The 11672-nt window shown below is 50.4% G+C and overlaps 1 protein-coding gene across 3 annotated transcripts in view; it reads right to left on the bottom strand.

The window, feature by feature from the left end:
- Positions 1–8182, bottom strand: part of SYS1 (SYS1 golgi trafficking protein) — a 34971-nt gene extending 26789 nt beyond the window's left edge. For 2 of the 3 annotated variants that reach the window (XM_060619126.3, XM_078444046.2), the window contains exons 1-3: positions 7990–8182; positions 7536–7775; positions 6185–6252 (exon numbers count right to left, since the gene is read on the bottom strand). In XM_060619126.3, coding sequence (XP_060475109.1) covers positions 6185–6252; positions 7536–7697 — 230 coding nt within the window. In that variant the 5' untranslated portion in view covers positions 7698–7775; positions 7990–8182. Of the gene's footprint in view, positions 1–3744; positions 4978–6184; positions 6253–7535; positions 7776–7989 lie in introns of those variants that run through there. The other variant, XM_060619116.3, reaches the window with a different exon arrangement.
- Positions 8183–11672: the final 3490 nt, after the last annotated feature.

Raw genomic sequence — 11672 nt, 5'->3', positions numbered from 1 at the left:
GCAGTCAGAGTTGGGTCCAGGGTCAGCGTCAGCTGATGGACTGTGTCTGTGTCCTGAGGCTGGGATCTGTCATGTCCAGGGCACCTCTAGGCACTGGGGGGGGGGGGGGGGGGGGGGGGTGGGGGGGGTGGCAGGGAGGCAAGGATGCAGGCACTTGGGCCTCAGGCAACGTGCCTCCCACAATCCCACAGCTGGGTTGTCCCCTTACCACCTTCCCTGTGCTTGACCACTCCAATCTGAGGCTTCTCTTCTGGGCTCAGTTAGATCCTGCTTTTGGGGGGCAGGAGGCTGCGACAGATCTCAGAGATCACAAACCACTCCAGAAATGGCTCCCTACCAGTTAACTGTGGGAAAAATTAACTTTAAAGTGTTGGATTCAGAGTGACTTTTAAGAAGTCACATGACCTCTCTGAGCCTATTTCATCTTTTTATAAAATAGGGACGGATATGGGGCGCCTGGGTGGCTCAGTCAGTTGAGCGTCCGACTTTGGCTCAGGTCATGATCTCATGGTTCACGGGTTCCAGCCCCGCATAGGGCTCTGTGCTGACAGCTCAGAGCCTGGAGCCTGCTTCGGATTCTGTGTCTCCCTCTCTCTCTCTCTGCCCCTCCCCTGCTCATGCTCTGTCTCTCTGCCTCTCAAAAATAAAGAAACATAATAAGAAAATTTTTTTAAATAGGGATTGATACTAATATCCATTCCAGAGGGCTCTGTGCAAATCAGGCTTGATGCAGGTAAAGCCAGTTTGTAGGGTGTTGAACAAATGTCCTTTTTTTCCTGCCTTCTTCCTGGACCTGTGCCATAATAAAGCCCCTTGTTTCCCACTCGAGCACTTACCTAACTGCTCACCTTTAAGGGAATTAGCTGCTTGTTAAAAAGCCAATCTTAGGTTCACGTTCACGACATTTTGATATAATGCCACCTGGATTCCAGAGACTGTCCCTCTCCTACTCTGAACCACCTGCCACTAAACATGATTGGAATGTGCAGAGGATGAGGCTGTTGAGGCAGACAGACCTAGCTTCTCACCAGCTGTGTGATGCTAGGGAAAGTTGTTTACTCCTAATCCTCAGTTTGTCTGCAAAATGGGGAAATAATGGTGCCTCGCTCATTGGATTAAGTGAGAATAAGTCACTCTGCAGTGCATGGCACATAGGAGCGCAGTACTTGGTAGGTATACCCTGATCACGGGCAAGCCTACCTCCCCATCTAACAGCTGAAAACACTGAGGCTTGGAAGAAAGGTGTCTCCTCCATAAAAGGAGGAGGGATGGGGCAGTGGCCCAGTAACTGCTTAGATTTCTGGATGCCGGCCACCGGTTAAATGCTTTGCACATATCTCATTGAATCCTCACAACACAGAGAGGTGTATCTTATCCTCATTTTAGAAACAAGGAAAACTACGCTGGGGTGGGGGTGGGTGGTGGGTGGGAGTTAAACAGCTTTTCCAAGGCCTCACGGCTAGTAATGCTACCCAAGACTTCACCCCGCACTCCAGTGCGGCTCTCTCGTCATCTAGCCTTGGCCCCTACAATTCTGCCTTGCCCTGGGAGTGGCAGGACAGGGATCCAAACTCTCAGCAATCTGGACCCACTCCTGGCTCAAGACTGTTTTCACCACCACTTGCTACTTTCCTACAGAAACCTTCAAGCAAGGCTTTGATTCCCTCTCCACAGAGGGCCTCTTTTGTGCTCTGAATCCACCCCCACTTCCCTTGCCCCGAAGGCTCTGTGCTCCTTGGGCTACAGATACAGGGAGGAGATCCACGTCTGTGCACAGACTGCCCCTGGGGACTGCCAGAGGAAGTTACTCTGATCTGGGAGTCACTGAGCAGTCGAAGAAACTCTGCGTCCACAGGAGCTGTGCCCCCATAGGATTCATGGGGACCTGGAGCTTCCCACCCCATCACCCCCCATTTGCTGGCTGCCATCCTGACCCCCATTTAGCTCTGATCTGGAAAGAGCTGCCTAGAACCAGGGGTTAGGGGCACCCTCTGAGTTAGACATCCCTTTCTCCTTTCCCCATCTTCCTTCTGGGTCATAAATGACTTTGAGCACCACCTATGTACTCATCTCCACTTCTCTTCTCCAAAGGGAAGTTGGGAAGTGGCGGGGAAGGGGGGTGGGATGAAGAGAGGTTCAGACTTTAGACCCCTAGAAAGTCAAGAGATAATGCCATCTCCGTGGCTGGGTGGTGGTAACTCTCCCTTAGCCTCTGGAAATAAAAACTTCCTGCAGTTACCTGTTCGTTTGGAAATGTGGCCATGTTTCATATATCGTCTACCAGTTTTTCTTAGAAAGCTCGCAGTGTTTACAAAGCACTACGTATCCTTTGTATTTAAAACAATACAGTAGGATGCAGAGGTATGATTATGAAGTGACAGACTTGCACGTCCTTTGACTATTAATGTCTTCAGAACGAGTTTATTGTCAGAACCAGAGCCCAAATCCTGGGTCTGCCAGCTCCTAACACATAACCTTGGGCAAATGCCTTAGTTTCCTAATCTGTAAGACACGGATGGTTCCTTCCTATTTCCAAGTGTTGCCGTGAAGATTAAGTGAGCAACATGTAAAGTACTTAGCCCACTGCCAGACATCTATTAAGCACAGCTACTTGGGGAAACAATGGTGCCTCGCTCATTGGACCTGCGACCAATGGACAGCGACCTGCACAGCTACTTATTACTAACATGACAAACGTGTTCCTGCCACTGCCCAGTTCTCTCAGGAACTTGCCTCTAGACACTGCTTTTATGGTCACTTTAGAAATAGTAACAATTTCATTAAGGTCACAGATTTTTCACCCCCAACTGTCATTCAGCTCAGTCACTGTATTGTTGGAGAAAAGAAATCGGCTCCCCTGACTCCGGGCAAAGTTTGGCCAACTTTGGCAAAACCAAATTACCACTCAAGGGGCAAAGATTCATCAGTACAGAAGATATGCAGAAGAACAGGCACAGTTCTCTGAAGGAAACTCCCAGAGAGGTGAGCCAACACAGTTGGGGCAACCAGCCCACAGCTGACCAGGGGAGACAGCAGCCATATGACATGTGCTCTGGTGCCCTACCCGAAATAACATTAGCCACATGCCTTTATGGTTTGCGGTGTCTGGGGGAAATCCATCCACCCGAGGGGAGTCTTCTCAGCTGGTCCTACCTCCGGGACCCTGTAGCCAGGATCCGAGTCCCATTAACCAGCTGCTTCCTTCCAGCCTGGCCAGAGCACCAAGTGACTGAGGTGCCTCACCCTCGCACTTTCCCGTCTCCACTCAGGCACGTTCAGTCTTAAACCTTCATCCTGTCAGCCTCACCTCCCTTTTCTGCAGGGCTGGGGGCCAGGAGGCTAGAAAGGCTTCCTGGGCAGAGAGCAAAACCCATTTGTGAAGACCTAACACTGTAAGCTGCAAGCTGACTGCTCTCTTGGGCAGGCTCTGGGCGACCCAAAGAGGAATACTGATGGTTTCAACACAGAAGTGGGTCTAGACCAAGTGTGTTCCACTGGACACATTCAGAAATCAATGGCAAGAGAGAAAGGACACTGAGTCATGGCACTTCACCCAAGACATAACACAGGAGGCTGCAGATGAAGGGGGTAGGACACAGGAGTTCCCCACACCTAGTATTTTAACCAAATGAAATAATCTGGGGTCTAGGAGAGAAAGTGACCTAGTCATTCTTTACAGCTCCCCGTCCGACCGTGTGGGTCTCTCGCCGGCCCAACTGCGGCACTACAAAGTAAGCACAGGCAGAACCGTGGAAAATACTGTATTTATGTACATAGGAGGGACAGCTGCAAGCCCCTAACAGAGGACAGGCCACCCCAAAGAAAAATCTTAGCAGCAAATTTCTATCTCCCTCAGCACTCCCAGCACAGCTCAAGTTGGAAGGCTGGGCCTCCTGTCTCTCGGCACCCATCATACCCTTCCCACTGTAGAATTCCCAGTAAGGCAGGGAAAAGGAACTATTGCCAGAAGTGAGGCCCGGTGGGAGCTGGGGTGCCTAGTCATTCCTAGAGAAGAGGCAGTGACTCTATCGTGAGGGGTGGACCAGGAGCAATGCTGGGACTTCTTCTCCGGGTCCTATGGCCTGCTCTGTTGAAAGCTGGCAGTAGAGAGAACTGGAAGAAAGTTAGTCATGGATTCATGGGCGTGTGCACACATGCGTGCAGCAGGACACGGGTTGTGCGTCTTCCTTGTGCTTGATGCCTCCGTCTGCCGTCCTCTCCGTGACGGCAGCCTAATCCTCTGCACCTCTGCCTCTCTGTGGCTATGGATCCAGAAACCAAGTGTTTCTCCAAACAGAATAGCTGCGGTTCAGCAACATGGCAAAGGTAACAGCTGTCTCGGGGGAGGTAAGACAGATGACTAGAAGAGTGGTTTGCTCCAATCAGATATCCTTGATTTGGTTCTTTTTTAAAATAACAGGCTGGTGACAGGTATAGTGGCTCAAGAATGACATGGTTCCAATTCTGTTATTACCCTGAAAGAGGTCCCCTTGCTGACCTCCCAGATAGCAACGCTTCAGCAGGCAGAGGCCATTCTTGCGGCTGTGGTTCTGACTGCTACCTGCCTTCTTGACAGGGCCTCACTATCTCTCCACCAACAAGACTTCACATTTCCAGGGTTCCTCTCACACCTGGGCTGGACCTCGTCTGGAGAGTCTGAACAGCCCAAGGTGCTGGGGGGCAGGGCGGGAGGGAAGGGCGCCAAGGGCCCAGCAGGGTGTCCAAAGGACCCAATTCTAGACATTGGATTTAGGGGCTGAGTTGAGGGGGATCTCCTTGAGCTCCGTCCGCATGCACAGGTACTCCCCGATGACAGCCATGAGCGCAATGCACACGGCTTGGACCAGCCACCAGGTCAGCGCCGAGGGGAAACGGGAGCTGTAGAACCAGCAGCCCAGGAGGTGAAAGAAATGGACAGTGACAGTGAAATCCAGACACTGCTTCCCTCGCCGGATGAAGTACAGCAAGCCCAGAGCACTGTGGGGAGAGGACAGCAGTGAGTTGTCACTGGGTTGTCCTGGCCTTAGATCATTTGGGGAGTAGGGACAATTAGGAGAACAGCATAGTGGTGGGAAGCAAGCAAGAGAAGCGTGAAGCGGGGGTTCCACTATTAGATGCCTAGAGAGAGCTGGCAGGTAATGCGGGGGGAGGATCGGGCTGGGCAGAAGAAAAACCAAAGTACAAGCTTGATGAGAAATGGCGACTGTCACCCAGGGGAATCCTAGGGACTGGTGGGGACTGCAGCACCCTGAGGCACACGTGGACCATCCAAAGTGGGGACCACAGCGACCTGCAGCTGGGCAAATCCTCATGCTGGAAGGTTGGCCTGGGATCAGTCAATCTTCCCATTTTCCAAGAGAAGCCAGAAATCTGGATTTATTTTTTTAACATAAAATATCCTGACTTTCAACTCAGTGGAAAAATGTTTTAAATGCCACTTGGGGGATGGTAAAACAGAGCATAATCTAGGAGCCAAATTCAGGTCATAGTCAGCCCACCCGTTTTTCAGTCTCCAGTGTGAGGTTAAGAATAGTAATGTGCAAGGTACTGTTTTAAGTATTTCCCACGAATGAATTCGTTTCACCCTTAAAACTATGAAATGGGTAATATTATCCGCCTCATTTTACCAAGGAGGAGACTGGGGCTTAGATAGATCAACCTGTCCAAAGTCACGAGACTAGTGGGAAGCTGAGATTCAAAGCCAAGTAAGTCTGCCTCTGCAGCCTGAGATCTTAACCATTATGCTAAACTGCCTCTCAAAGGGCAGGCAATGGTCACGGGTGACTTAAATGTTACCCAGCCAAACCCCTCAGTGTACCAACGAGGTGCCCGAAGCCGAGAGAAGGGAAGTAACTTGGCCAATGGCACACAGACCAAGAACAGAACCGACTTCTCCTGACCCCCAGTCCCACCCCTTCCTCACCTCGTGCCACAACAGGGAAGTGATCTGAGATGGAAGCTAACCCCCAGGCGGCATGCAGAGTGATGTAAGAGCTTTCCAGCTAAGTCAAACAGCAATGGAAGGAGCCCTATAATGGAGTCAGTCCCAGAACCGGCCTTTGCCACCCACTTTAGTCCACCATGCCCCAGGAATAAGTGCCAGCCTGTCTCATGTCCAAATTGAGGAAGTTAGTTCCAGTGCTAGGACCCCCAAAAGCTGGAGAGCAAAACTGGTGATACTCACCAGGTGAGGGCGTTGAGGATGAAGGACATCATGGAGAGCCGGCCTGGAGGGGTGGAAAAGCCCAGGATCTGAGGGGGAATCACAAATGGAAATATGCTGGAAAAGTGACTTGGCTTGGTAGAGCTCCAGGCTCCAGGACCTCCCAAGGAACAATCATTCTTCCCAGAACACAAAAGAAAATAGGTCCCTGCATCTGTGTGTCAGCTTATTTCCGACAAGGTGCTTTCACAGACCTCCACTAGAGTATCTCACTGGACCCCAAACAGCAGCCGGGAAGAGACTTACAAAGGAGAAGCAAAAGTTCAGAGAAGTAACTTGCCCAAAGTGATACAGTCAGTAAACTGCAAGAGTAAGGTCAATTACAGGGTTCAGTAAACTGAGGCCCCACCAGCCAGACACCTAGTTTTGTAAATAAGGTCCCAGGGAAATGCTACCACACCTATTTGCTTAGTACTGACGCTGGCTGCTTTAGCACCACAATGACAGAGGTGAGTTGGTGAGAAATCTCCTGTTACCTTGCCGAGGGCTACATAGAGAAGCAGCAGCAGGAGCAAAGATTCCATTCCGGATCTCCTGGCTCTGAGAGCTGTGCTCATTACCGTACACCATAGCTGCCTCTCAGATGCGAAGATCTCACAGCCCTCCTTGACTATAAAGCACTTTCATCTTCCTAGGCACCTCTGGGGTCTCTGGGCTTCATAACATTTTGCTGAGAATTATTCAGCCCAGTTTCCAGAAGAGAAAACCGGCTCAGAAAGGGGAAGCAACTTGCCCAGAGTCCCACAGCTAGTGTATCTGGACCTAGATTGGACGCTAAACCTCTCTGAATCCAAAGTACAGGCTCTCTGCGTTGCAGTCCAAAACCTCTCCACTACTGGTCTCATGATTTTGCAGACAGGAAAACTGAGGTTCAGAGGGGACAACACTTGGCCCACATCACACAGCTAGTAAGCGGAATTTCAACGGAGGCCTGATTCCAAAGTCTAAGCAGTTTCCATTATACCTCCGTGAATGTTCTTTTACCCACCCCCCTCTTCCGTTTGGCACCTGAGAATTTGGGGCCCAGGGAAGTGAAGTCACTTTCTCAGAGTGTCAGAGAGGAGATGCATCAGGTTGCCTGGAAGGCAAAGCTGCTCCTTGACATCCAGGCCCTTTCCTTTGAATAATCTGCTTCTGTTAACAGTCACTAAATTTTATGGATAGGGCACCTGAGGCTCAGAAAGATGAGATCCCTTCCCCGGGACCACAAAGTAAGATGGTGGTCCAGCCAGGTCTGGAGCCCAGTAGTGTCGGACCACAAAGTACACCCGACGAGGCCGAGACTCCGCCCGCGCTGGCCCCGAGACCCTACCTCGGCGTCGAACATCTGGTCCAGCGAGGGACTGCTGCGCACCAGCCCGTCCACCAGCGCCAGCCACAGGCCCAGCGAGCCGTAATAGACTGTCTGCATGAGGACGATCTGCGACAGGATCAGCAACGGGTCCCACACGTAGCTGCGGAACTGGCCCGCCATGCCGGCCCGCGGGGCCCGGCCGCCACCCGGGGCCTGGGTCAGCGCCGCCGCGCCATGGGCCCCGGGCCGCCCTGGCACCTGCGAGGACACACGCCGGGCCTCAGCCTGGGAGCCGTCACCATGGCAACGCCGCCCCGCCCGGGAGGATGGACTAGGACGGAGGGGGCGAACCCATTCCGGGAGCGGGGGTGAGGGCGGGGCGGACAGACCCATTCCCACAGTAAGGGGAAATCCTGCCCATTCCGGCTGCTCGGGCCCCGCCCGTCCTCGGGCTTCTTCGGGGTCCACTTACCGGTGACGGACTCGAGGGTCGAAGTGTCCGAAGACGGCCCAGCCTCACCGACTGACCCCCTAAACAGCGCTGACAGACAGGACCATGGAGAAGAAGCCCTACCTGCCTAGAGAGGCAAAGATCCAGCTACAGCGGCGGAGCCGCGACCGCGTAGGAAAGAAGCGTTTCCGGGGAAGGCGGTGGAGGGGCGGGGCTGAGGTTGCGCAGGCGTAATGGACACAATCTTCGGCCGAGCCACCTAAACTGGGTACGGGCCGCGGGGAAGCGAAGTATGCACATGCGCAAGATGAAGAATGAAGGCGAACGGAAGTGGGGCACGTTAAGCCGTAGAGCTTGCGTGCCCTCTACAGGGGAGTCTTGAAGAGAAGAGGCGCAACCAGAATAGGGAGCGGGATGGGCAAGAGCAAGGGAAAGAGGTTTAGGAATTAACCAGTAGATAAGTGCTGACTCTACCTTCCCTCTCCTAGTTAAAGTCTGGGATAACTTTAAATGAACCTGCCAGCTTTTCCACACATGATTTTGCCACGGTTCCCGTTTGACATATGAGTAAGGCTCAGAAAAGGAAAGCAAGGTACCGCCTCAAAGAGTTAGAAGACAGAGTTAGTGGCAGTCAGGATTAGAAGTCACGTGCCAACATCGCAGCATTGATTTCGTGCTATTGGGTAACAGCAAGGTTTGGACACGTACGCATGGGAAAGTCCCTGCCCTCTGACACAACCTAATTATTAGAAAGGCAAAGTAGTGAATGTTTTATAATGTGGGTATCAGTTTGTATTTATATGTACATATAAACTTAAACTAGAAGACAGGACAGATTCTGAAATCATAACCTAGGAGCAGATTCTGACCCTGCCTTGCCTCCGTGACTGCTTTCTTTCTGCCTTTTCTGAGTCCACATAGTGTAGACGGTCGGTAAATATTTGCTGAATGAGTCAAAACAGAGGAAGAATAACAGCAAATTGATGAATCACGTTCTTCCTGCCCCAGCAGATCAAAACCCCTTAACCTCATTGAGTCTAGATCCCCCTTCTCCAGAATGGAAAGAAAGGAAGTAACCGGTTCCAGGAAAAGAATCTGGGTTTTAGAGCCAGCTCTATTAGCTGTGTGACTAGCAAGCTACTTCCTTCTTTAAACCCCAGCTTCCCTGATTATGAAATGAGGAGTCAGACAAGATTAACGTTTGCCAACATTCAATCTACCCTCCACTAATTAGTTTCCCATTAAAAAAACTTCTAGAAGACTGATGTAACTGCCAATCAGAACTTCTGAACAGTATGTGATAATCATATTATCACCTTGAGTTGATACAATTCCAGACAAAAGTAAAGAAAGGTGAGACCTTATCAAGAGTAAGTATGTGATTTCCCTTATCATTTAGAAATACTGTAAACAGTTCCCTTGGACTCCAGTTTGGAAGTCATTAAGGCCCAAAGACTTCTGAGGTGCTTTCCAGCTCAACCATTCTTTTAGGTGCCTCAATTCAGATCAACAAATATATATTCAAATCCCTCCGGTCCACCGATTACTCGTGTGATCTAGTGTTCCCGAGAAAACATCTTCTGTTTATCAAGTACCTACATGATCGTGATCTTATTTCATCCTCACAATCTGAGACAGTTGACATTATCCCTCTTTTTAAAAGTGAGAAAATAGGGGCGCCTGTGTGGCTCAGTCCGTTAAGCGGCCGACTTCCGCTCAGGTCATGATCTCGCGGTCCGTGAGTTCGAGCCCCGCGTCGGGCTCTGTGCTGACAGCTCAGAGCCTGGAGCCTGTTTCCGATTCTGTGTCTCCCTCTCTCTGACCCTCCCCCGTTCATGCTCTGTCTCTCTCTGTCTCAAAAATAAATAAAACGTTAAAAAAAAAAAAAAAAATAAAAGTGAGGAAATGGAGGCTCAGAGAGAGGGCGTGCCTCTACGTAAGTAAGAGAGCTCATAAACTGAGCCGAGATTCAAACCCAAGACACCTCACTCCAAAACCCAGATAACGATTTCGGAAGAAAAAGATAAGAGTGAAATACGTGGTGGAGTGAGGAGGTCAGGAAAACGACTTAAGAAGTTTTACTTTGTTCCCGCAGGCATCTTGGTTTTCCTTCCAAGTGCCAGAATGTTTGGCTTCTCCTGAGTCAGGCCCCCTCACGTCATAGCTGGGCCCTCTCCGCCCGGCTCCTCCCACCTCCCACGGAGAGAAGGCCCTCCCTACCTACTCTCCTGAAATGGAAAATGCAGGTAGCCTGAGGTGTTAGGGCGCTGAATAGCTGGAGTCTGACGTCATTCCTGGAGCCCGGAGCTTGCCTCTGGGAAACCCCTGTGGGCCTGCAGGACAGCCTATTGCACTTTCCTTTTCACCTGTAGGATTTCAGCTCTTGATCTCCCACCTTTCAAAACTTGGGAAATGGGGCACCATCCCGTGTCTTAATTTGGATACAACAAGGAAACCAAGAGCTGGGGAAAACCACAGTAACTCCCTTGGCCAACCTCCTTGGCCCATTTTGAGAATCTGACCACAGGAAGCCTGGAGAAGAAGGATGAACTTTGAATTCAGACCACAAAGCCTGAACTAGGGCCCCAATGACCTGCCATGTGACCTTGGGTGAGTCCCATGCTGGGTCTTAGTATCCCAAACTACAAAATGAAAGAGGAGCATTGGACTCCAACTTCCAAATGCAGTCCATGGCCTTGTGCCATCTGAATCACCTGAGGAACATATTATATTGTCAGATTTCCAGGCCTTGTTGGAAGCCAAAATCTGAATCTCTAGAAGCAGAATACAGAAATCTGGATATTTAAAGAGCTCCCCAAGTGATTCAGAGATAGCCAACATTTGGTAATTACAGAACAAAATGATCTGTAATTGACCTCAAACCAAATCCTCCTTCTAACAGAAAATTGCTCTGTGACTTTGCCGTGTCCACGACTCTCTTTAGGCCTCAAGGTTTTTTTCCATCTGTAATCTGAAGGGTTTGGACTAGAATAGCTGATCTCCAAGGGCCTTTCCCACGCTTTGTGGTTCCAAACTTATGAATGAAATTTTAAACTTTAGGTCAGAGACTGAATGACAAACAGCCACAAGCTGGGACAAACTGTCCTCTGGGTTGAAAGAAAAGGAGTGCCTCTGGTTACTTGGTCACTTACGTCACTTCCCGCTGAACTCCCACTGTGGGTTTGCAAGGTCGACTCTTATTGGGATCACTTTCCTGATCTATCCCCATAAATCTCTTGGGAAATGTCCTCATACAGGTCTGTGGACTTTGAGCCCTGCTTGTAGTTAAATCCTGGCTCTACTACTATCTTGCTGGATGACCTTGGGAAAAGGACTTCATTTCTCTGAGTCTCAGTTAGTTTCCTTCTCTATAAAAATGGCGATGAGAATAGTACCCGTGTCATGGGCTGTCCTGAGGGTCAAATATGTGCTCACCCCACTACCGGATATTGCAGTCAGCGTTATGTAAACGTCAGCAATATTAATTATTGTTATTATTTCTTCCCTTGGAATGCAGGAGTGGTAACACCTGGTCTCTCAGATTTATGGCAAAGATCTAAGTAGGTGTCAGATACAGTGAGCCCGGTGCCTGGCACATAGTGGGAGCTCAGTAAATGCAGTACCTTCTTTTCCTAATCCCACCCACCTGCAAGGTTCTCCAACTCGCTCCCTTTTTTCCTTTCACCCTTCCCTAGGCTGCCAGC

The sequence above is a fragment of the Panthera onca genome, chromosome A3, assembly GCF_046562875.1.
Source record: "Panthera onca isolate mPanOnc1 chromosome A3, mPanOnc1 haplotype 2, whole genome shotgun sequence".
Taxonomy (NCBI): domain Eukaryota; kingdom Metazoa; phylum Chordata; class Mammalia; order Carnivora; family Felidae; genus Panthera; species Panthera onca.
The sequence above is the reverse complement of the archived record's forward strand: the minus strand, read 5'-3'. Positions and strand labels throughout refer to the sequence as shown.